Below are 23,893 nucleotides of genomic sequence, written 5' to 3'. Positions count from 1 at the left end.
CGGCCCCGCTACGGACGGACCTCCGCTCAGGCAGCGCGAAAGGCAGCCCCGCCGCGGGGTCCTCAGGGACGCCGCGCGCCCGCCCCGCCAAGCGAAAGGCCCCGCAGAAACCCCGCCCCCCCGCGTCGCTATGGCGACGGTTCCCGCCACCGCCCGGCCACGCCCCCAGGGATGACGCGGCGCCGCTCCGAACCAATCGCTTTATTGCGCGCGCCGCGGGGCGGGGTCAGGGGTCGCCCGCCAGGCTGATGGTGGCCAATGAGACGCTCTCGGTGGAGAGGCTCCGCCCCTTCTCGTAGATGAGGTACACCAGGGGGGCGTGGCCCTGCTCCCCGGGGGGCGGGGCCGCCAGCGCCGAGTACCCGCTGGGCCCCGCCCACACGCGCAGGCCCCGCCCCCACCACGTGGTGCCGTTGTCGAAGCTCCAGCGCAGGGTCAGGTTCACCCCTGGGGGCGGGGCCCGCCGGGACACGCCCACTCAAAGCCCCGCCCCCTGCAGCCCCTTCCCCCCCCCTCCCCAAACCGGGACCTGGGGACCCCCCCCCCCACACCTGGAACACCCCCTGAACCCCCCGAGTGCTCCCAGAGCCCCCCAGGCCCCACAGCCCCTCCCACGTCCCCCTGTAGCCGCCCCCGCGTCCCCCCGCGTCCCCCTCGGTTCTTTCCCCATGTCCCCCTGATGTCCCCCCAAGTCCCCCTGATGTCCCCGTGTCCCTCTGATGTCCCCGCGTCCCCTGATGTCTCCCCGTGTCCCCCCATCCCACTGGGTCCCCCAATGTCCCCGTGTCCCCCCAATGTCCCCGTGTTCCTCTGATGTCCCCCCCATGTCCCCCGTCCCCGTGTCCCTCCATGTCCCCCTGATGTCCCCATGTCCCCCCATGTCCCCCCAATGTCCCCCTGTTCCCCTGACGTCCCCCCCATGTCCCCGTGTCCCTCCATGTCCCCCTGATGTCCCCATGTCCCCCCCATGTCCCCGTGTCCCCCCAATGTCCCCGTGTTCCCCTGATGTCCCCCTGATGTCCCCGTGTCCCTCCATGTCCCCCTGATGTCCCCATGTCCCCCCCATGTCCCCGTGTTCCCCTGATGTCCCCCTGATGTCCCCCCCATGTCCCTCCATGTCCCCCCACGTCCCCGATGTCCCCCCGTACTCACGCTCGCTCTCGTGGGCTGGGTTGCTGAAGAGCACGAGCCCGTGGCTGGCCAGGGCCCCGGCGGCCACGGCGGGGTCCAGCAGCGCGGGCTGGAAGGTGACGGCGGCGGGGGGAAGGGTCTCGCCCCCGTCCCAGCTCCGCGCCAGCATCCGGCAGCGGCAGCGGTACGAGTCCTGGTTGCGGATGCTCACGGCGATGGAGCCGTCGGGCAGCTCGTAGGGCTGGGGGGGCCGGGTCAGTCCCGGACATCCCCCCCTGACATCCAGACCCCCCCCAGAAACGAGGAGGGAGGGGGGGGATATCCCTGGGGACACCCCCCAGCCCCAAGCCCCCCCCTCCCCGCCCTCACCTGGCACTCGTCGGGGGTGAAGTCGCGGGGGTGCCGGGGGGCCCCGAAGGGGATGGCGGGCAGGACCCCCCCCCCGGCGCCAGCGCCGCCCGCCGTCGTCGCTCAGCAGCAGCGTCACCCCGTCGCGCTCCAGCGTCCCGTGCCCGCAGAACACCAGGCGGCCCCGGAACGGCGCCCGCTGCTTCTGCCGGGGGAAAACGGGGTGGGGTGGGGTGGGGTGGGGGGGGGCTCAGGCCCCCAGACCACCCCCCCCCCCATCCCCAATCCCACCCCCCCATCCCGTACCTGGATGCCAGAGCCGGGCCCGGGGGCGAACACCTCCCCGCCCAGCACGTCCGAGAGGTTCTGGGGGGGTCCCCAGGAGCGGCCCCCGTCGCGGGAGCGCAGCAGGAGGGTGCTGGGGGGGCCGCAGGCCTGCGGGGGGTGGGCGCAGCGGGCGAACAGCAGCAGCACCTCGGGCCCCGCCACCGCCAGCGCCCCCAGGTTCAGCCCGTCCCCCCCCCAGCCGTCGTCGGCCGCCACCTCCGTCGGGCCCCACGTCGCACCTGGGGGGGGGGAGGACACGGTCAGAGCCCCTCGGGACCCCCCCGAGATCCCACACCCACCCAGGGAGCCCCCAGACCCACCCAGGGACCACCCAGGGACCACCGGAATCCCCCAGGGAGCTCCCAGACCCCCCCACACCCACTCAGGGACCACCAGAACCCCCCAGGGAGCCCCCAGACCCACCCAGGGACCACCCAGGGACCACCGGAATCCCCCAGGGAGCTCCCAGACCCCCCCACACCCACTCAGGGACCACCAGAATCCCCCAGGGAGCCCCCATACCCACCCAGGGACCACCAGAATCCCCCAGGGAGCCCCCAGACCCACCCAGATCCACCCAGGGACCACCAGAATCCCCAGGGAGCCCCCACACCCACCCAGGGACCCTCCACATCCCCCCAGGGAGCCCCCAGCCCCAAAGCTGTCGTGGCACTGGTGGCAGGCGACCCTCTGGTCGCCCCCAGAGACCCCCCCAGGCCCTTCCAGAGACCCCCAGCCCCCCCCCAGCCCCCTCCCAGCCCCACCTCCGTCGGGGGAGTGGCGGCAGGCGATGATTTTGGCCCCCACGTCGGCGGCCGAGCGTTTCCGGCCCTCGGCGCAGGCCAGCAGGGCCCCCCCGGGGGTCGCGGCCACCAGCGGCACCCGGAAGGTGTGGACCCCCCCGCGGCCCTGCCCGCTGACCCACAGCACCTGCTCCCGCACCACCCGCGGCCGCACCTGCGGGGACACGCGGCTCAGGGGGGCTGGGGGGGGACATTGGGGGTCCCAGGGGCGATGGGGAGGCTCAGGGGGGCACTAAAGGGTGGTGGGGGGGACATTGGGGGTCCCAGGGGCATTGGGGGGGCACTGGGGGGCTCAGGGGGGCACTGGGGGGCACTAAAGGGTGGGGGGGGACATTGGGGGTCCCAGGGGCGATGAGGGGGCACTGGGGGGCTCAGGGGGGCGTTGGGGGCCGTTGGGGGGGTGGGGGGGCATTGGGGGTCCCAGGGGCGTTGGGGGGACACTGGGGGGGCTCAGGGGGCCATTGGGGGGGTGGGGGGACATTGGGGATCCCAGGGGCGATGGGGGGACATTGGGGGGGCTCAGGGGGGCGTTGGGGGGGCCGTTATGGGGCACAGCGGGTGGGGGGGGGCTGAAGGCTTTTGGGGGTCGGGGGCATTGGGGGGGTCCGAGGGTGCTTAGGGGGGGCCCTGGGGGGGTGTCACCGGTTTGGGGTGGGGGTGGGGGGGCTCCTAACGAAGGCCCCGAAGGTCCCTGGAGACACTTCCGGGCGCGGGGCGGGGGCGGGGCCGGCGGGCGGGTCTCGAGGCGGCCCCTCCCCGGTACCGTGTCGGGGGTCGCGACCCATCGCGAGGCGGCGCCGATGGCGAGCAGCAGCGGCGGCAGCAGCGCCCGGAGCGCCCGCGCGGGGCCCATCGCGGCCCCTTTAAGCGCCACCGGAAGCGCCGCGAGAGCGGCGGGAGGGGCGGGGCCCGGCCTTAAAGGGGCAACGGCGGGGAAAGCGCGCCCTTAAAGCGGCAACGGCTCCGCCCGGTGGGGTCCGCACGCGGCGGACGGAGTTGTTGTTTTTTGCGGGAATTTTTGCGGTTTTATTGTTTTTGGGGTTTATTGCACCTCGCTTCAGCCCCGCCGCGAACGCGGGGAAGCCCCCGGCCCGCGGGGGGCGGGGCTGGACGCGGAGGGGGCGGGGCCGAGGCGGGTAATTTTGAATTGCTCCGCGCTTGGCCCCACCCGAAGGGGCGTGGTCAGACCCGGCCACTCCCCCCAGGTCCCGGTGCAAAAAATTCGGGAAAAAACGTTCCTCGGGAAGGGTCCGGTCAGGACTCGGCCAAACGCAGCAGAGGGCCCGCGGCGGTGGGGACACTGCGGGGGGCAGCGGACACGAGGGGTCAGGGGTCACCCGGGGGTCACCCGAGGGTCACCCGGGGGTCAGGGGGCACCCGCGGACCCCAGGCCGGTACCTCTGGAGCTGCTGAGCCCCCAGCAGGTCGTGCAGCAGGAACGGGACCCCCAGGCGGGCGCCCGGGGGGGCTTTTCCGCTCTGCAGGTCCCGCAGAGGAACCTCGCGGTGCCGGGAGCGGCGCACCAGGGCCAGCAGCGCCCGCCGGCCTGCGGACAGCGGGGTCACCGGGGGGCGCGGGGCGGCCACGGAGCCCCCCCGAGGGCCGGGGCCGCTCCGGGAGGGTCCGGGGGTGCCCCCGGGGCCGGGGGTCCGCACTCACCCCGCAGCAGCGCCCGCACGAAGCGCCCGACCCCCGGCACCGCCAGCCACCAGCTGCCGGCGTCGCGCACCGTCAGCAGCCCCGCGGCCACCAACTGCCTGGGGGGACACGGCGGGGGCTGTGACACCCCCCGGAGCCACGGGGAGCCCCCCCGAGGGACCCCAGACCCAAACCAGGGGGGGGCCGCAGCCCCGGCGCTGGCTCAGGGTAGGGACAGCCCCCCCGGGACCCCAAATTCTCCCTCGGGGACCCCCCAGCCCTCCCCCATTCCGGGGTGTCCCCGTACGTGACATCGCGGTCCTCGAAGCCGAGCTCCCGCATCCGGCGCTGCTCGAAGCTCAGCTCGGGGCTCGCCGCCACGGCCGCGTCCAGGAAGCGCCGCACCAGCCCCTCCCGGGGGGTGCCGGCCACGGCCGCCAGCGCCTGGGGGGCACGGGGGGGTCAGCGGGGGGGGGGTCACCGGCACCGCCTCCCCCGAGCAGCCCCCGGTACCTTCTCCCGGTACAGCTCCAGGCTGACGACCCCCAGCGCGTCGGCGCCCAGCCCCAGGTGCAGCAGCCGCACGTGGCCCTCATCCCGCAGCCGGTTCTGGGGGGGACGGCGGGGTCAGGGCGGGTCCGGAGGGGGGTCCCGGGTGGGGGTCCCGGCCCCGTGGTCCTCACCAGGTGCCGGTCCACGGCCGTCCGGTCCCGCACGACGTCGTAGAGTTGGTGGCGCAGCACCAGCGGCGGCAGCGCGTCCCCGAAGAGGCGGCGGGGGAACAGCGCGGCCACGGCCTGGAGAGCGGCCTCCACCGCCGCGGGGCTGCCTGGGGGCGGGGGGCGGCGTGGGACCCCCGGGACCCTCCCCGCACAGCCCCGGGACCCCCGGGACCCTCTCCACATTGCCCCGGGACCCTCCCCACACAGCCCCGGAACCCCCGGGACCCTCCCCGCACGGCCCCGGGACCCACGGGAACCTCCCCACACAGCCCTGGGACCCCCGGGAACCTCCTCAAGCCCCGGGACCCCCGAGAACCTCCCCACACAGCCCCGGGACCCTCCCCACACAGCCCCGGAACCCCCGGGACCCTCCCCACACAGCCCCGGGGCCCCCGGGAACCTCTCAAAGCCCCGGGACCCTCCCTACACAGTCCCGGGACCACCGGGACCCTCCCCAAGCCCCGGGACCCCCACACAGCCCCGGGCCTCCCGCACAGCCCCGGGCTCCCCCGGGACCCTCCCCAAGCCCCGGGACCCCCAGAACCCTCCCCACACAGCCCCGGGCCCCCCGCACATCCCCGGGACCCCCGCACATCCCCGGTCCCCCCGCACAGCCCCGGGCTCCCCCGGCTCTCCCCGGCCTCGCGGCACCAGGACCCCGAACCTCCCGCTCAGGGCCCGCCGCGGCACCGGGCCCCGGCACCCCCGGCGTCCCCGGTACCGTCGGGGCGCGGTCCCTCCCCCGGCAGCTCCAGGCGGCGCCGCTTGGCCCCGAGGGCGCCGTTGGTGTCGCCGAGGCGGCGGCGGCGGCTCATGGGGGGCTTGGGGAGGGGCTCGGGGGGCTCCGCGCCCCGGAACGGCACCGCCGCCACTGCCGCCTGCACCGGGCGCGGGATGATGGCGTCACTGCGCCTTCTGATGACGTCGCAAAGAGGCGCGCGGTGATGACGCACGGACTGGGCGGAGCCAACGGACGAGAAGGGGGGGGGGACCGAACCATTTGGAGCCAAAGGAGGGGGAAATAGGGGACGGAGAAGGGAGGGGCTGGAAGGAACCACGATGAGCAAACTGGGGGGGGGGTTACAAGGGGTTTAACGGACTGGATGAATGGACTGAACCACGTGAGATCAGAGGGGGAGTCGGACAGAACCACAGAGCCAGCGGGGGTGTCCTGCGTCCCTTTATTGCGTGTACAGGCTGGCGGCGAAGACGATGTCGCGCTTGATCATGGCGGCGGCCGCCTCCATCTTGGCGGCCAGCGCGGGGTCCCCCACGACGCGCGCGGCCTGGCGCAGCTCCCGCAGCAGCTCCTCCAGCCGCTGGATCGCCCGCACCACCGTCCCCTCCTGCACCGGCGCCAGCCGCGCGATGTCCGCGAAGGGCTGGGGACACACGGGGGGATGGGGGGGGTCAGGGGGCACGGGGGGGCAGTGGGGGTCAGGGGGCACAGGGGGCGTTGGGGGTCAGGGGGCACAGGGGGGCATTGGGGGTCAGGGGCACAGGGGGGTCAGGGGGCACAGGGGGGATGGTGGGGGTCAGGGGGCTCAGGGGGCAGTAGGGGGCAGGGGGCACAGGGGGCAGTGGGGGTCAGGGGGCACACGGGGGGCAGTGGGGGTCAGGGGGCACACGGGGGGGCAGTGGGGGTCAGGGGCACAGGGGGCAGTGGGGGTCGGGGGCACAGGGGGGGCAGTGGGGGTCAGAGGGCACACGGGGGGATGGTGGGGGTCAGGGGGCACGGGGGGCAGTGGGGGTCAGGGGGCACAGGGGGGCATTGGGGGTCAGGGGGCACAGGGGGGCAGTGGGGGTCAGGGGGCACACGGGGGGCAGTGGGGGTCAGGGGGCACACGGGGGGCAGTGGGGGTCAGGGGGCACATGGGGGGATGGTGGGGGTCAGGGGGCTCAGGGGGCAGTGGGGGTCAGGGGGCACACGGGGGGCATTGGGGGTCAGGGGGCACATGGGGGGATGGTGGGGGTCAGGGGGCTCAGGGGGCAGTGGGGGTCAGGGGGCACACGGGGGGCAGTGGGGGTCAGGGGGCACATGGGGGGATGGTGGGGGTCAGGGGGCTCAGGGGGCAGTGGGGGTCAGGGGGCACACGGGGGGCAGTGGGGGTCAGGGGGCACAGGGGGGCATTGGGGGTCAGGGTTAGGACAGGGAGGGACGCGGGGCTCAGGGGTGTCCCGGGTGGGTTCCCAGGGGTGCCCCGGGGGGTTTTCGGGGGTCCCCGGGGGTCTCACCATGCCCCGCGCCCACTCGTAGACGACCTGCACGAGGCTGAAGCCGAACTGGGCCACGAAGTCGTCGGGGCCGGGCCCGAGGCCGTGCTGCTGCTCCAGCCGCCCCACGCGGGCAGCGACGCCCCGCAGCCGCTCCAGGGCCTGGGGGTCCCGGAGAAGCAGCCGTGAGGGCAGGGACCCCCCCCACCCCCCGCCACTGCACCCCAAACCCCTCCCCCAGCCCCACAGACCCCACTAGGATACCCCAGGGACCCCCACCCCGGGCGGTACCTGCGTGAGGGTGGCCGGCAGCCCCTCGGGCAGGGGCTCTCCGCGGCCCGGGGTGACCAGGCAGGACAGCAGGGCCACGCTCTCGTCCGGCCGCAGCGGCGCCAGGACGTTGCCCAGCAGCAGCTCGGTCAGCACCAGCTGCTCCGTGCTCAGCAGGGCCGCCACGCGCCCGCCCAGGGCCACCGCGCCGCCCGCGATGTAGCCCAGCTCCGACAGCACCTGGGGGGGCACGCGGCGGGGGGGGGGGGGTTTGGGGGTCACGGGGAGGGGTTTGGGGGTCATGGGGAGGGGCTTGGGGGTCACGGGGAGGGGTTTGGGGGTCATGGGGAGGGGCTTGGGGGTCATGGGGAGGGGTTTGGGGGTCACGGGGAGGGGTTTGGGGGTCATGGGGAGGGTTTGGGGCTCCCAGGAAGGGGTTTGGGGGTCATGGGGAGGGGCTTGGGGGTCATAGGGAGGGGTTTGGGGGTCATGGGGAGGGGTTTGGGGGTCATAGGGAGGGGTTTGGGGGTCACGGGGAGGGGTTTGGGGGTCATAGGGAGGGGTTTGGGGGTCACGGGGAGGGGTTTGGGGGTCATAGGGAGGGGTTTGGGGGTCACGGGGAGGGGTTTGGGGGTCACGGGGAGGGGTTTGGGGGTCACGGGGAGGGGTTTGGGGCTCCCAGGAAGGGGTTTGGGGGTCATGGGGAGGGGCTTGAGGGTCATGGGGAGGGGTTTGGGGGTCACAGGGAGGGGTTTGGGGGTCACAGGGAGGGGTTTGGGGCTCCCAGGGAAGGATTTGGGAGTCCCAGGGGGTGTTTGGGGCTCCCAGGGGGGTGTTTGGGGTACACAAAGGGGTGTCTGGGGGTCCCAGGGAGGGTTTGGGGTTCCCAGGAAGGGGTTTGGGGGTCCCGGGAAGGGATTTGGGGGTCCCAGGGGGTGTTTGGGGGTCCCAGGGAGGGTTTGGAGGTCCCAGGGAGGGGTTTGGAGGTCCCAGGGGGGTGTTTGGGGGTCCCAGGAAGGGGTTTGGGGGTCATGGGGAGGGTTTGGGGTTCCCAGGAAGGGGTTTGGGGGTCACGGGGAGGGGCTTGGGGGTCACGGGGAGGGTTTGAGGCACACAGGGGGGTGTTTGGGGGTCCTGAGGAGGGCTTTGGGGTCCCAGGGGGGTATTTGGAGGTCCCAGGAAGGGGTTTGGGGGTCACGGGGAGGGATTGGGGATCCCAAGGGGTGTTTGGGGGTCCCAGGGAGGGGTTTGGGGCTCCCGGGGAAGGATTTGGGGGTCCTAGGGGGTGTTTGGGGGTCCCAGGGAGGGTTTGGAGGTCCCAGGGAGGGGTTTGGGGGTCCTGGGGAGGTGTTTGGGGGTCCCAGGAAGGGTTTGGGGGTCCCGGGGAGGGATTGGGGGTCCCAGGGGGTGTTTGGGGGTCCCAAGGAGGTGTTTGGGGGTCCCGGGGAGGGATTGGGGGTCTCAGGGGGTGTTTAGGGGTCTCGAGGAGGGATTGGGGGTCCCAGGAGGTGTTTGGGGGTCCCGGGGAGGGTTTGGAGGTCCCGGGGAGGGACTGGGGGTCCCAGGGAGTGTTTAGGGGTCCCAGGGAGTGTTTAGGGGTCCCGGGGAGGGATTTGGGGCCCCAGGGGGTGTTTGGGGGTCCCAGGGGGTGTTTGGGGCACACAGGGGGGTGTTTGGGGGTCCCAGGAAGGGATTTGGGGGTCCCAGGGGCTGTTTAGGGGTCTCAGGGGGGTGTTTAGGGGTCCCAAGGGCTGTTTGGGGGTCCCAGGGGGTGTTTGGGGGTCCCCACCTCGAGGCGCTGGTGGTACTCGGGCAGCAGCAGCAGGGACTGGTCCGACAGCTGGAACTGGAGCTCCTCCAGCTGCTCCAGCAGCTCCTGCCTGGCGGCGAACTGGGCGTACTGGGAGGGGCGGGGGGGGGCACAGCGAGGGCTCGAGGGGGGGTCCCCAAAGACCCCTCCCACCCCCCAGCCCCAGCTTCCCCCCCGCCCCGTACCTGCTGGGCGAAGCGGGGGCCGTGCACGCAGCGGAAGCCGCGCAGGGCCGAGCCCAGGGCTCGCAGCTCGGCCGCCGCCGCCAGCGCCGCGGGGTCCCGGCCCGGGGGCACCCCCAGAGCCTCGAGCAGGGGCAGCCCCCCCTCCCTGCCGGCCCCCCCCGCCAGCCGCGCCAGCTCCTGCAGCGCCGCGCCCACGCCCGCGCCCGGCGGGGGGGACCTGAGGGGGGGACACGGCGTCAGCCGGGCCCCGAAATCCACTGGGACGCCCCAAAAACCCCCAGGGAGATCCTTGGGATCCCGAAAGTTACAGAGAGCTCCCTCCCCAGGGACCCCAAAACTTACAGAGACCCCCCTCCCCAGAGACCCTAAAACTTACAGAGACCCCCCTCCCCAGGGACCCCAAAACTTACAGAGAGCCCCCTCCCCAGAGACCCTATTACAGAGAGCCCCCTCCCCAGGGACCCCAAAAGTTACAGAGACTCCCCAGGGACCCCAAAAGTTACAGAGAGCCCCCTCCCCAGGGACCCCAAAAGTTAGAAACCCCCCTCCACAGGGACCCCAAAACTTACAGAGACCCCTCTCCCCAGGGACCCCAAAACTTACAAAGACCCCCCTCCCCAGAGACCCCAAAAGTTAGAAACCCCCCTCCCCAGGGACCCTAAAACTTACAGAGACTCCCCTCCCCAGGGACCCCAAAACTGACAGAGACCCCCCTCCCCAGGGACCCTAAAACTTACAGAGACCCCCCTCCCCAAGGACCCCAAAACTTACAGAGACCCCCCTCCCCAAGGACCCTAAAACTTACAGAGACCCCCCTCCCCAGGTACCCCAAAAATCCACAGGAACCCCCACCCAGGGACTCCCCTTCCCCAAGGAGCCCCCCCCCCCAGAAATGCCAATATCCAAAGAAAACCCCAAAATATCCCAGAACTGTAGGGACACCCCCCCCACAAGACCCTCAAAAGCAGGGAGACCCCCGCCCCCCAAAAAAGCACTGCTGGACACCCTGAGCCACCTCTGAGAACCCCAAAATGCCCCGCAGGGACCCCAATTCCCCCCAGCCCCCCCCGTACCGGGGCCGGGGTCCCCTCGGGGGGCGCAGCTCCTGCAGCAGCATCTCGGGGTTCACCCGCAGCGTCTTGGCCGTGACCCCCACGATGTCCTCGGGGCGCAGCTGCTCCAGGGAGTGCCCGGGGGGGCCTGGGGGGGGCCCCAAAACCTTCAGGGACCCCCCCCCAGAAGAGGCTCCAAAATCCCAGAACCCCGCCCCCCCCTCACTGCCCCAAAGGAGACCCCAAAGGGGATCCAGTGACCCCCAAATCTCTCGGGACCCTCCCCTGAAAGTAACACAGGAATCTGGGGACCCCCCCCCCAAATCCCTCTTAGGGACCCCAAGACCCCCCCCCCCCCAGAATGAGCTCGGGTGCCCATGGAGTCCCCCAAAATCCCCAGAGACCCTCCCGGGAGCCCCCCAAATCCCTCAAACATTGGGGTTCCCCCGTTTTCACCCTCGGGCAGGAAGAGGCGGGTGAGCAGCAGGTCCTCGGGGTAGGGCACGTCCGGGGGGGGCTCTGGGGGGGCCCCCCCGTTCTCGGGGGGCTTCTCGCTCAGCACCAGCGTCGTGAAGGTGCGGCTGGAGCCCCCGGAGGTCACCTGGGCAGGACCCCCGGGTCGGGGGGTTTAGGGGAGATTGAGGGGGGTTTAGGGGGTGTTTGGGAGGTTATGGGGGGGTTTATGGGGGGGATTGAGGGGTTTTGGGGGGGCTTTAGGGGTAACCGGGTTATTTTTGGTGGTGATTTAAAGGGGGTGGGGGGATTGGGGCGGTTTTAGGGCTTCAGGAAGGTTTGGGGGGCTGTGGCTCACAATCTAGCAGCGCCCATTGATGGGAATAGATCCCTTTCTGGCAGCCCCCTGGGGCTCACTATTTGGCAGCCCCATTGACTTTGATGGATCCCTTTGTGGCAGCCCCTCGGGCTCACTATTTAGCAGCCCTATTGACGCTACGGATCCCTTTCTGGCAGCCCCCCGAGGCTCACTATTTGGCAGCCCCATTGACTTTGATGGATCCCTTTCTGGCACTCCCCCGGGGCTCACTATTTGGCAACCCCGTTGACTCTCAGAGATCTCTTTCTGGCAGCCCCCCCAGACTCATTATTTGGCCCCCTATTGGTTGTAATGAATCCTTTTTGGGTTTGGGGGTGCCTGAAGGACCGGCCCCAGTGTGCGGGGGAGCTTGGGGGGGTTTGGGGTACCTGCAGGACCAGCCCCAGCGCGTTGCGGTGTCTCGGGGTGCAGACCACCACCACCCGTCCTGGTGCCAGCACCCGCTGTCCCCCCGCCTGCGCCAGGCACCGCTGCGGATCCCAGAGCCGGTCAGGGGGGGCACCTGGGACCCCCAGGACTCCCCCACTGCGCCCCTGAACCTCCCAGAGCCCCCCCCTTTGCCTCCTGGACCCCCACAACCACCGCAGGCACCCCCAGGATCTCCAGAGACCCCCTCATGGCCCCCCCGTGTCCCCAGGAACCCCCCGAACCCCCAAGTAGGCTCCCCCAGTGTCTCCTGGCCCCCTCCAGGAGCCCCTGGAAGGTGTCCCCGTCCCCCAGACCCACCTGGAGCACGGCCCGGGCGCGGCGCAGCCCCACGACGGCGCGGTGGTACTGGGGCAGGTCCCCCACGTCCCCCGCCGTCCCCTCGGGGTCCCCCAGCGCCGCCAGCGCCTCCCTGAGGGCGGCCACGCGACGCGTCTGCGCCTGGGGGGGCACAGAGGGGACACCAGTGCATCCCAGTGTCCGCACTGGGATGGCCCAGTACCTCCCAGCCCTGACATTGGGCAGTCCTCGCGTCGCCAGTGCCTGCCAGCCCTTACTGGTTACCTCAGCGTTCTCTAATCCGTCGCAGAAATGCCCCCAGTCTACCCCAGCCTCTGTACTGGGGGGCTCTCGTGTCCCCAGAGGCCCCCAGCCCCAACAGCACGGTGTCCCTGTGCCCCCCATCCTACACCAGGACGTTCCCAGTGCCCACGCTGGGGCGTCCCCAGGCCGGGCTGCCCTCACCGTGGCGTCGCGGCGCAGCGGGAACTCGGCGAAGCTGCGGCGCATGAGGTCGTGCGGGCGCAGGGCGGGGGCGCGGAGCAGCAGCAGGATCATGGGGTACGTCAGGCGGAACCGCGACTGCAGCGGCGACGGCCGGCCCTGGGCGACGTGGGGGGTGACGCGCGTGTGGGGACAGGCGGGGACAGGCGGGGACACGCACGGCGCTCACCAGCATCATGCGGTGCAGGTCGGACAGCTCGGGCACCGGCCCCTTGCAGAGGATGATGACGGTGCCGGTGGCGTCCAGCCCTCTGCGCCCGGCACGCCCCGACATCTGCGTGTACTCGCCTGGGGGGGACACAAACCCACGGTGAGTCGCAGCCCTGCCCCGCAGCAACGCGCTTTCTGCCGTTTTCCTCTTTTATTTCCCACCAATTTTCCCCTCGCGTTTCCCGCTCTTTTTCCTCCCACCCTTTTTGTCCCCTCACATTTCCCGCCCTTTTCTCCCTCACGTTTCCCGCCCTTTTCCCCCTCACGTTTCCCGCTCTTTTCTCCCCTCACGTTTCCCGCCCTTTTCCCCCCTCACATTTCCCGCCCTTTTTCTCCCCTCACATTTCCCGCCGTTTTTTCTCCCTCACGTTTCCCACCCTTTTTCTCCCCTCACGTTTCCCTCCCTTTTCCCCCCTCACATTTCCCGCCCTTTTTCCCCTCACGTTTCCCGCCCTTTTCCCCCCTCACATTTCCCGCCCTTTTCCCCCTCACGTTTCCCGCCCTTTTCTTCCCTCACGTTTCCCGCCCTTTTTCCCCCTCACATTTCCCGCCCTTTTTCTCCCCTCACATTTCCCGCCCTTTTTCTCCCCTCACATTTCCCGCCGTTTTTCCCCCTCACATTTCCCACCCTTTTTCTCCCCTCACATTTCCCGCCCTTTTTCCCCCTCACATTTCCCGCCTTTTTTCTCCCCTCACATTTCCCGCCGTTTTTCCCCCTCACGTTTCCCACCCTTTTTCCCCCTCACGTTTCCCGCCCTTTTCTTCCCTCACGTTTCCCGCCCTTTTTCCCCCTCACATTTCCCGCCCTTTTTCTCCCCTCACGTTTCCCACCCTTTTTCCCCCTCACGTTTCCCGCCCTTTTCTTCCCTCACATTTCCCGCCCTTTTTCTCCCCTCACGTTTCCCGCCCTTTTCTCCCCTCACATTTCCCGCCCTTTTCCTCCTCACGTTTCCCGCCCTTTTTCCCCCTCACATTTCCCGCCCTTTTTCTCCCCTCACATTTCCCGCCGTTTTTTCCCCTCACGTTTCCCGCCCTTTTTCTCCCCTCACATTTCCCGCCCTTTTTCCCCCTCACATTTCCCGCCCTTTTTCTCCCCTCACATTTCCCACCGTTTTTTCCCCTCACGTTTCCCGCCCTTTTTTCCCCTCACGTTTCCTGCCCTTTTCTCCCTCACGTTTCCCACCCTTTTTCCCCTCAAGTTTCCCGCTCTTTTCCCCCTCACGTTTCCCACCCTTTCTCCCCCCACCTTTCCCACCACATTTGCAACGCTATTCCCTCTGTTTTCCCCAATGTTTTTCCCCTCACATTCCCACTTTTTCTCAACCGTTTTTCCCCTTTTTTTCTGGGCCAGTTTCCCACCCTTTTTCCTTCCCGTTTTCGCCTCTTTCCCACCCCACTGGGCCATGGAGGACACGGCCCCAAGGCCCCGAGCGCTGCCCCACAGCCCCCCCCGGCCCCGCACCGGGCAGGAGGTCACGGAAGCTGTTCCCGTCATGTTTGCGGATGGAGTCAAAGACGACGGTTCGTGCCGGCATGTTCACCCCCATGGCGAAGGTCTCGGTGGCGAACAGCACCTGGGGCAGGTACGGGGCAGATTTGGGGCAGGTTTGGGGCTGGGGGTGCCACCACGGGGGCAGGACCCTGTGCCCCACACGTGGCCGCAGCACCTCTCCCCACACACCCCACACACCTTGACCAGCCCTTGGCTGAAGAGCATCTCCACGACCTCCTTGAGCAGGGGCAGGACCCCGCCATGGTGGACGCCGATCCCGCGCTGCAGCAGCTCCGACAGCTGCAGCACCTGAGCAAGGGGGAACGCGGAGCTGTCGCTGGCCCCATGGGCCCCCCAACACCGCACGGGCCCCCCCCGGCCTCGGGGGCAGCCGTCACCCACGGCACGAACCCCTCACAGCTTTCCCAGCCTCCACGACACCTCCACATCCCAAAGCCCCCCCTTGTCCCCCCCCAAAACTCCTCCAGAGCCCCCAAAACCCCCCCGGGCCCCACACCTGGGGCAGGCGCCGGTCGGAGCCGCGCAGCCGGGCCAGGCAGCGGGTCAGGAACTGCCGGACCTGGCCGCGCTCGGGGCCGCTCAGGAGGTCCAGGGAGCCCAGGGCGGCCGCCTGGTCCTCGCAGCGGCCCCGCGAGAAGGTGAAGGTCACGGCGGGCAGCAGCTCCCGCTCGCGGAGGGTCTCCAGCAGGGCCAGCCAGACCCCCCGCTCCTGGCCGGGGGAAAGCACAGGGTCAGCGGGACCCCCGGGGCAGCCCCCAGCCCCCTCCGGACCCCGCCGGACCTGCCCGGGGTTGGGGCCGGCCATGGTGGGCTGCCGCGCCCCGAAGCTCTGCGCGTGTTTGCTGCTCTGCTCCTTCTTGGCCTCCACCGCCGCGTAGTACCTGCGACAGGTGAGGGGCAGGTGTGGGGCGAGTGGGGGACGGTGAGGGGCAGGTGTGGGGCAGGTTGGGGGTGAAGTTTGGGGCAGGTTTCTGGGCAACTTAGGGGAACGTAGAGAGCAGGTTTGGGGCACGTTTAGAGCAGTTTTGGGTGAGGTTTGGGGCAGGTTTTTAGGGAAGGTTTAGGGGAGGTTTGGGGCAGGTTTTTAGGGAAGGTTTAGGGGAGGTTTGGGGCAGGTTTTTAGGGCAGGTTTAGGTGAGGTTTGGGGCAGGTTTTTGGGGCAAATTTAGGTGAGGTACAACACAGGTTTTTGGGGCAGGTTTGGGGTGAATTTAGAGCAGTTTTGGGTGAGTTTTGGGGTAGATTTTTAGGGCAGGTTTAGGTGATGTTTGAGGTAGGTGTCTAGGGCAAGTTTAGGTGAGGTTTGGGGCAGGTTTTTGCAGCAGGTTTAGGTGACGTTTGGGGCAGGTTTTTGGGGCCAGTTTAGGTGAGGCACAACACAGGTTTTTGGGGCTGGTTTGGGGCGAGTTTAGAGCAGTTTTGGGTAAGGTTTGGGGCAGGTTTTTGGGGCAGGTTTAGGTGAGCTTTGAGGCAGGTTTTTGGGGCAGGTTTAGGTGAGGTTTGGGGCAGGTTTTTGGGGCAGGTTTAGGTGAGCTTTGAGGCAGGTTTTTGGGGCAGGTTTAGGTGAGGTTTGGGGCAGGTTTTTGGGGCAGGTTTAGGTGAGGTACAACACAGATTTTTGGGGCAGGTTTGGGGTGACTTTAGAGCAGTTTTGGGTGAGGTTTGGGGCAGGTTTTTAGGGCAGGTTTAGGTGAGGTACAACACAGGTTTTTGGGGCAGGTTTTTGGGGCAGGTTTAGGTGAGCTTTGAGGCAGGTTTTTGGGGCAGGTTTAGGTGAGCTTTGGGGCAGGATTTTAGGGCCGGTTTAGGCGAGGTACAAGGCCCGTTTTTGGGGCAGGTCTGGGACTCACCCCTGCGTGCTGAAGGCCCCGCCCGGGCCCAGCAGCTGGAACAGCTGGTGCCGCGTCCGGGCGCTGTTCCCGGTGAACAGGAAATGCTCCAGCGGCACCGGGCGCCGCGGGGTGCTCAGCACCCGCACGCAGCGCCGCTTCGTGCGCCTGGAACGCAGCAAAATCCCGTGGGATTGGGGAAAAAACGGGATGGGAGCAGTCACAGGGATCCCCCCACCCCCAGTGCCACCCTCACCCCCCACCCCAGAGCCCCCCAGCCACCTCAGGGCCACCCGGGGAGCCCCAGCACCCCCCAGATCCCTGTGGCCTCTCAGGGGTGCCCAACGTTCCCAAAGCCCCCCGTGTCCCTCTCCGAGACCCCCAAAGCCCCCCAGGAGCCCCCCAAAGCGCCCCCCCGGTCCGTACCCGACCCACTGGGCGAACTCGAGGGCGTTGGGGACCGTGGCGCTGAGCAGCACCAGCTTCACGTGCTCGGGCAGCAGGATCAGCACCTCCTCCCACACCACGCCCCGCTGGCGGGGGGGAAAGGGGGGTCAGGGGGTCCCCAAAACCCCCTGGGAACCCCCAGAACTCCCAGCAAGCTCCTCGAACTTCTTGGGGACCCCTCATCCTCATCTCTGATTCCAGATGAAATCGGAGCCCCCCAAAACCCCCTGGGAACCCCCAGCAAGCCCCTCGAACTTCTTGGGGACCCCCCACCCTCATCTCTGATTCCAGACGAAGTCGGAGCCCCCCAAGACCTCCAGAACTCCCAGCAAGCCCCTCGAACTTCTTGGGGACTCCCCACCCTCATCGGTGATTCCAGATGAAGTCGGAGCCCCCCAAGACCCCCTAAGTCCCTCTAAACCCCATGAGGACCCCCCCCCAAATCCTCCCAGGACCCCCAAACCCCTGGGAACCACCCCTTGTCAAAGATCACCCGCTCCAGGTCCCAAATGACCTCTGAGCCTCCCCACAAACACCCCCAGAACCCCCAAAACCCCACTGGCAACGCCCCAAAGACCCCAAAACCCCCCCCGGGAACCCCCCGGGGACCCCCAGACCCCCACCTCGTCATCGTTGACGTAGTGCACCTCGTCGAAGATCACCCACTCCAAATCCCGGATGGCGTCGGAGCCGTTGTACAGCATCGACCTGGGGACGCGGCCGTGGATTTTGGGGTCCCGGCCCCCCTCCCCAACCCCCCCTGAGCCCCCCCCAGAGCCCCTCACCGCAGGATCTCGGTGGTCATGACCAGGCAGGCGGCCTCAGGGCGCAGCTGCACGTCCCCCGTCAGCAGCCCCACGTCCCCGAAGGTCTCGCGGAAATCCCGGAACTTCTGGTTGGACAGGGCCTTGATGGGCGACGTGTAGATGGACCTGGGGGGGACAGGGGGACACACGGGGGGGGAGGGGTCACCCCACAGACCCCCGGGACCCCACAGACCCCGGGGCAGGGCAACAGCAGAGCTCTGGGTGCCCCCAGAGGGGTGTAGGGGGTCTGGGGGCAGCCAGGAGCGAGCCGAGGAGGGCTTTGGGGGCGTCCTGGGGGACACAGAGCGGAGCTGGAGAGGATTTGGGGAGCCCAGGGATGTTTTGGGGTCTCTCAGGGGATGTTTTGGGGGGATATCGGGATATGGAATGGGATTGGGATGTCAAGGGATAACTCTGGATACTCAGTGTGGGGAGGGCCTGGTGGTTTGGGGGCCCCGGGGGTGTTTTGGGGTTCTGGGTGGGCTTTGGGGTCTCGCTGGGTCAGCCCAAACTTGGCCACCGCTGTTTGGGGTCCCTGGGGCTGTGTCTGGGGTGTTTCTGGGGGAGGGGCTCTCCCCCGGGGTTTTGGGGGGTTTCCGAGGACCCCCCGAGGCGCTGTTGGGGTCTCACCGGGTCATGTGGCGCCGGGCCAGCGCGATGGCGTACTCGGCCACCGCCGTCTTGCCGGCCGAGGTGTGGGCGGCCACCAGCACCGAGTGACCGCGCTCGAGGCACAGAGCTGCCCGCTGCTGGAACGGGTCCGGGCGGAACGGCCACTGCGGGGGGCAACGGGGTCACCCCAGACCCCCCAGAGCACCCCCCGACCCCCCAAACCCCCCCAGTGACCCCCCCCCCAGATCACAGGGACACGAAAGGGCCTGAGGGATGCGGCCCCTGCAGGGACAAACCCGGGGCGGGGGCGTCACCCCAGAACCTCCCTGACCCTCAAACCACCCCAAGGGGTCTTCACCCCCATCCCGGGGGTCCCTGGCACCCCAAAATCCCCCCGGGGCCCCCCCGGCCCACCTTGTGCGCGGGGTCGGGCAGCAGCTGCTCGAAGCCCTCCACGGGGGACGCGGCGTCCACCATCTCCGCCCAAACCTCCTCGGGGGGCTCCGGGGGGGGCGCGGGGGGGGTCCCCCGCCTCCTCCTGGGGGGGGGGCAGTGAGCGATGGGGGGCACAGGGACCCCCCAAAACCCCCCCCAAGTCCGCCCCCCCCAGCACCCACCTTGCCCAGCAGCTCCTCCAGGCTGTCGGAGCGGTGCGGGGGGGGCGCGGCGGGGCTGGGCCCCCCCTCGGTGGGGGGGGCTGGGGGGGCCCCCTGGGCCTGGCCAGGGCCCCCCCCGGGCTCATCGCCCCCCCCCCAGGTCGAAGGTGTCGAGGGTCTCCAGGAGGCTGGACAGGGACAGCGGCCCCCCCCGCCGCGGCTGGGGGGGGGGTCAGGGGGGCAACCCCCAGGGCTGGGGGGGCCGAACAACCCCACCCCCCCCCCAACCAACCCCCCCAAAGCGGGAAAGACTCCCCCCCCCCCAAATCCTCGGTGCCCCCCTTACCTTGGGGCTTGAACTCCACCCCCCGCTTCATCCCGGGGGGGGTCGTGAGCAGCTCTGGGGAGGGGGGCACAGGGGGTGGTCAGGGCGTGAGCACCCCAAAAAAGGGGCGGGGGGCTCCCTGCGATGGGAGGGACCCCAAATCGGGGGGGGGACCCCAAATCGGGGGGGGGTCTGTACCCGTCTCAAAGTCCACGTCCTCCTCCTGCTGCTCCTGCGGGGCCCGGATCTGCTCCAGGCTGGGCTCGTCCTGACCCCCTGTGGGGCAGGGGGGGGTTTGGGGGGGCTCTGCGGGGTTCGGGGGTCCCGGGCAGGGGTTGGGGGTCCCGGGGGGGGGCCGTACCTGGCCAGAAGGGGCAGCTGGAGATGCCCCCCCGCAGCCCCTCGCCGGGCGGGCCGGGCGGCCGCAGCAGCGAGGGCGAGTTGGAGGCCGAGAGCCCCACGGACGGCAGCAGCTCCTGGGGGGCGGGGGGGGGGGGGTCAGGGCGAGCCCCGGACCCCCAGAGCCCCCCCAGAGACCCCCCCCCACAGAGCCCCCACCTCGGTGAAGCCCGTGAGGGCGCCCGTGCGGGGGTCCCGCTCGGCCCGGAGCCCCCCGGCCACCGGCGTGGGGTCCAGAGAGAAGAGCGCCCGCGGCTCCGGGGTCCTCTGCCAGCTCCTGGGGGGGACAGGGGGTCACAGCGGTCACTCTGAGGGACAGGGGGTCACTCTGAGGGACAGGGGGTCACTCTGAGGGACAGGAGGGTCACTCTGAGGGACAGGGGGTCACTCTGAGGGACAGGGGGGTCACAGCGGTCACTCTGAGGGACAGGGGGTCACCCTGAGGGACAGGGGGGTCACAGCGGTCACCCTGAGGGACAGGGGGTCACTCTGAGGGACAGGGGGTCACCCTGAGGGACAGGGGGGTCACAGCGGTCACTCTGAGGGACAGGGGGTCACCCTGAGGGACAGGGGGTCACAGCGGTCACTCTGAGGGACAGGCAAGCATTCTGAGGGACGGGGGGGTCACTGCGGTCAGTCTGAGGGATGGGGGTCAGTCTGAGGGACAGGGGATCACCGTGGTCACCCTGAGGGACAGGGGGGTCACTGCGGTCACTCTGAGGGACGGGGCCACCCCTGCGACCCCCGAACCCCCTCAAACCTCACCCCACGCACTGAACACCTCCCCCAGAGCCCCCCCAGAGCCCCCAGACCCATTTCCACCACCCCAGCCCCATTTCCAGCCCCCCACCCCATTTGCAGCCCCGTTCCCAGCCCCCAGCCCCATTTCCAGCCCCCCCAGTCCCGTTCCCAGCCCCCATCCCATTTCCAGCCCCCATCCCCATTTCCAGCCCCCATCCCATTCCCAGCCCCATTTCCAACCCCCCCATCCCCATTCCCAGCCCTGTTCCCAGCCCCATTTCCAGCCCCCAGCCCCATTCCCAGCCCCCATCCCGTTCCCAGCCCCCATCCCGTTCCCAGCCCCGTTCCCAGCCCCCAACCCCGTTCCCAGCCCCATTTCCAGCCCCCAGCCCCGTTCCCACCCCCATTTCCAGCCCCCCCAGTCCCGTTCCCAGCCCCCAGCCCCATTCCCAGCCCCCATCCCGTTCCCAGCCCCGTTCCCAGCCCCCAGCCCCATTCCCAGCCCCATTTCCAGCCCCCAGCCCCATTCCCAGCCCAATTTCCAGCCCCCCCAGTCCCGTTCCCAGCCCCCAGCCCCATTCCCACCCCCATTTCCAGCCCCCAGCCCCATTCCCAGCCCCCATCCCGTTCCCAGCCCCGTTCCCAGCCCCCAGCCCCATTCCCAGCCCCATTTCCAGCCCCCAGCCCCATTCCCAGCCCAATTTCCAGCCCCCCCAGTCCCGTTCCCAGCCCCCAGCCCCATTCCCAGCCCCCATCCCGTTCCCAGCCCCGTTCCCAGCCCCCAACCCCGTTCCCAGCCCAATTTCCAGCCCCCAGCCCCATTCCCACCCCCATTTCCAGCCCCCCCAGTCCCGTTCCCAGCCCCCAGCCCCATTCCCAGCCCCCATCCCGTTCCCAGCCCCCAGCCCCATTCCCAGCCCCATTTCCAGCCCCCAGCCCCATTCCCAGCCCAATTTCCAGCCCCCCCAGTCCCGTTCCCAGCCCCCAGCCCCATTCCCAGCCCCCATCCCGTTCCCAGCCCCGTTCCCAGCCCCCAACCCCGTTCCCAGCCCAATTTCCAGCCCCCAGCCCCATTCCCACCCCCATTTCCAGCCCCCCCAGTCCCGTTCCCAGCCCCCAGCCCCATTCCCAGCCCCCATCCTGTTCCCAGCCCCCAGCCCCATTCCCAGCCCCATTTCCAGCCCCCAGCCCCATTCCCAGCCCAATTTCCAGCCCCCCCAGTCCCGTTCCCAGCCCCCAGCCCCATTCCCAGCCCCCATCCCGTTCCCAGCCCCGTTCCCAGCCCCCAACCCCGTTCCCAGCCCCATTTCCAGCCCCCAGCCCCATTCCCACCCCCATTGCCAGCCCCCATCTCGTTCCCAGCCCCCAGCCCCATTCCCAGCCCCCATCCCGTTCCCAGCCCCGTTCCCAGCCCCACTTCCAGCCCCCAGCCCCATTCCCAGCCCCATTCCCAGCCCCCATCCCATTCCCAGCCCCCAGCCCCATTCCCAGCCCCGTTCCCAGCCCCCAGCCCCATTTCCAGCCCCCCCAGTCCCGTTCCCAGCCCCCAGCCCCATTCCCAGCCCCCATCCCGTTCCCAGCCCCGTTCCCAGCCCCACTTCCAGCCCCCAGCCCCATTCACAGCCCCATTCCCAGCCCCCATCCCGTTCCCAGCCCCCAGCCCCATTCCCAGCCCCATTTCCAGCCCCCAGCCCCATTCACAGCCCCATTTCCAGCCCCCCCCATCTCGTTCCCAGCCCCCAGCCCCATTCCCAGCCCCCATCCCGTTCCCAGCCCCGTTCCCAGCCCCACTTCCAGCCCCCAGCCCCATTCCCAGCCCCATTCCCAGCCCCCATCCCGTTCCCAGCCCCCAGCCCCATTCCCAGCCCCGTTCCCAGCCCCCAGCCCCATTTCCAGCCCCCCCAGTCCCGTTCCCAGCCCCCAGCCCCATTCCCAGCCCCCATCCCGTTCCCAGCCCCGTTCCCAGCCCCACTTCCAGCCCCCAGCCCCATTCACAGCCCCATTCCCAGCCCCCATCCCGTTCCCAGCCCCCATCCCGTTCCCAGCCCCGTTCCCAGCCCCACTTCCAGCCCCCAGCCCCATTCACAGCCCCATTCCCAGCCCCCATCCCGTTCCCAGCCCCCAGCCCCATTCCCAGCCCCATTTCCAGCCCCCAGCCCCATTCACAGCCCCATTTCCAGCCCCCCCAGTCCCGTTCCCAGCCCCCAGCCCCATTCCCAGCCCCCATCCCGTTCCCAGCCCCGTTCCCAGCCCCCAACCCCGTTCCCAGTCCCGTTCCCAGCCCCCAGCCCCATTCCCTGCCCCCCCAGCCCCATTCCCAGCCCCCATCCCGTTCCCAGCCCCCAGCCCCATTCCCTGCCCCCCCAGCCCCATTCCCAGCCCCCAACCCCGTTCCCAGCCCCGTTCCCAGCCCCCAGCCCCATTCACAGCCCCATTCCCAGCCCCCATCCCGTTCCCAGCCCCATACCTGCGGGCCCGCTGGTGGCCGTGGATCGGTAGCCACTCAGGGCTGCTCAGTAGCCGCAGCTCCAGCTCGGCCGCCAGCGGGGCACAGAACGGGGGCAGCCCCCGCGGCAGCTGCGGGGGGAGGGGGGCACCGGGGTGGGCACGGGGGCGAGACCCCCCCCCAAAAAACAGCACAGGGAGGGGAGGGGACCCCGAAAGGGGCGGGGGGCACCCAAAGGGGGGGTCTGGGGAAGGGGGAGGGGCCTGGGGGTGTTTGGGGGGGCCTGGGGGTGTTTGGGAGGGGGTCTGGGGGTGTTTTGGGGGGTCTGGGGGTGTTTGGGGTGTTTTGGGGGGTCCGGGGATGTTTGGGGGGGGGTCTGAGGTGTTTGGGGTGTTCCAGGGGGGTCTGGGGATGTGCCGGGGGGGTAAGGGGGTATTTGGGGGGGGGTCCAGGGGTGTTTTTGGGGGCACTGGGGGTGTTTTTGGGGGATCTGAGGGTGTTTTGGGGGGGCTCTGGGGCTCCGGGGGTGTTTTTGGGGGCTCCGGGGGTATTTTGGGGGCACTGGGGGTGTTTTTGGGGGTCTGGGGGTGTTTTTGGGGGGACTCTGGGGTCCGGGGGTGTTTGGGGGGGGGGTCGGGGGCCGTTTTTGGGGTTTCCGGGGTTTGGGGTTTTTCTGGGGGGGTTTGGGGCCGTTTTTGGGGTCCAGGACTGTTTCTGGGGTCTCCGGGGTTTGGGTTTTTTTCGGGGGGGTCCGGGGCCGTTTTTGGGGTCTCCGGGGCCGTTTTTGGGGTCCGGGGCCGTTTTTGGGGTCTCCGGGGTTTGGGTTTTTTTCGGGGGGGTGTCACTCACGGTGGCGCGGGGCTCGGGGGCCTCGGCGGCGCCCGGGGGTCCCGTCAGGAGCTCGAAGCGCCCCGCGCAGCCCAGCTCCAGCAGCGCCAGCGGCAGCTCCCGCGGCCCGCGGGGGGGCATGGCTGAGGGGGGGGGGGGGGCACCGGGGCGGTCACCGGGGACCACCGGGAGCCCCCCGGGACCCCTCCCACAGCCCCCAAGAGACCGCCCCGCGCCGCCACGGACACGCCGAGCCCGCCTCGGAACCCCCCGGCCCCCCCGGGCCCCCCGGCCTCACCGATGCGCTCCAGCTCCATCCCCGCTCCGGCCCCGCCACCGGCGCCCTGACCCGGAAGCGCTCCCTCCCCGCCGCCGCCGCCGCCGCCGGAAGTGCCCGAAGCCAACCGGAAGTTCTGCCAGCCGTGCAGCCCCGCCCTCGCCGCCACAGACCAATCAGCGCGCGGCGGGCCCTCAGCCAGCCAATGGGGAGGCGCTTCTTCGGGCGCGGTGCTCTCTGGGAAGGCGCCACTCGCTTCCGCCTCGCTGCCGGTGCGGCCGCGCCGTTGCCACGGAAACCGGGTGAGCTCGGTGTCCCCCCGG

General features: G+C 70.0%; 3 protein-coding genes across 3 annotated transcripts; all 3 read right to left on the bottom strand.

The window, feature by feature from the left end:
* Positions 1–186: 186 nt before the first annotated feature.
* Positions 187–3,537, bottom strand: NEU1 (neuraminidase 1). Its single transcript, XM_068998626.1, is given in 7 exon segments — positions 187–447; positions 1,153–1,372; positions 1,501–1,563; positions 1,565–1,684; positions 1,786–2,045; positions 2,571–2,763; positions 3,373–3,537. Coding segments are annotated over 7 exon segments (1,167 nt in total). The 5' UTR covers positions 3,463–3,537; the 3' UTR covers positions 187–226.
* A 79-nt stretch (positions 3,538–3,616) lies between these two features.
* STK19 (serine/threonine kinase 19) lies at positions 3,617–5,880 on the bottom strand. Its single transcript, XM_068998632.1, has 7 exons — positions 5,691–5,880; positions 4,931–5,076; positions 4,761–4,856; positions 4,555–4,691; positions 4,269–4,366; positions 4,008–4,155; positions 3,617–3,909 (listed from the first exon to the last, which is right to left on the bottom strand). The coding sequence occupies exons 1-7, from the start codon at positions 5,782–5,784 to the stop codon at positions 3,864–3,866; spliced, it is 765 nt and encodes a 254-aa protein (XP_068854733.1). The 5' UTR covers positions 5,785–5,880; the 3' UTR covers positions 3,617–3,863.
* Positions 5,881–6,137: 257 nt separating this feature from the next.
* On the bottom strand, positions 6,138–23,662 carry SKIC2 (SKI2 subunit of superkiller complex). Its single transcript, XM_068998637.1, is given in 30 exon segments — positions 6,138–6,351; positions 7,205–7,345; positions 7,475–7,693; positions 9,243–9,353; positions 9,449–9,665; positions 10,522–10,648; positions 10,957–11,101; positions 11,701–11,802; positions 12,059–12,199; positions 12,503–12,640; positions 12,711–12,829; positions 14,214–14,325; positions 14,442–14,552; positions 14,761–14,973; positions 15,046–15,145; positions 16,115–16,261; positions 16,520–16,626; positions 17,164–17,248; positions 17,326–17,472; positions 17,977–18,122; positions 18,373–18,530; positions 18,572–18,702; positions 18,704–18,770; positions 18,892–18,954; positions 19,078–19,155; positions 19,241–19,355; positions 19,438–19,555; positions 22,487–22,596; positions 23,315–23,436; positions 23,592–23,662. Coding segments are annotated over 30 exon segments (3,810 nt in total). The 5' UTR covers positions 23,611–23,662; the 3' UTR covers positions 6,138–6,150.
* Between the last annotated feature and the right edge of the window lie 231 nt (positions 23,663–23,893).

The sequence above is a fragment of the Aphelocoma coerulescens genome, unplaced genomic scaffold (genome assembly GCF_041296385.1).
Source record: "Aphelocoma coerulescens isolate FSJ_1873_10779 unplaced genomic scaffold, UR_Acoe_1.0 HiC_scaffold_140, whole genome shotgun sequence".
Lineage (NCBI taxonomy): Eukaryota > Metazoa > Chordata > Aves > Passeriformes > Corvidae > Aphelocoma > Aphelocoma coerulescens.
Note: the sequence above shows the minus strand (reverse complement) of the source record. Positions and strands in the feature narration are given on the sequence as shown.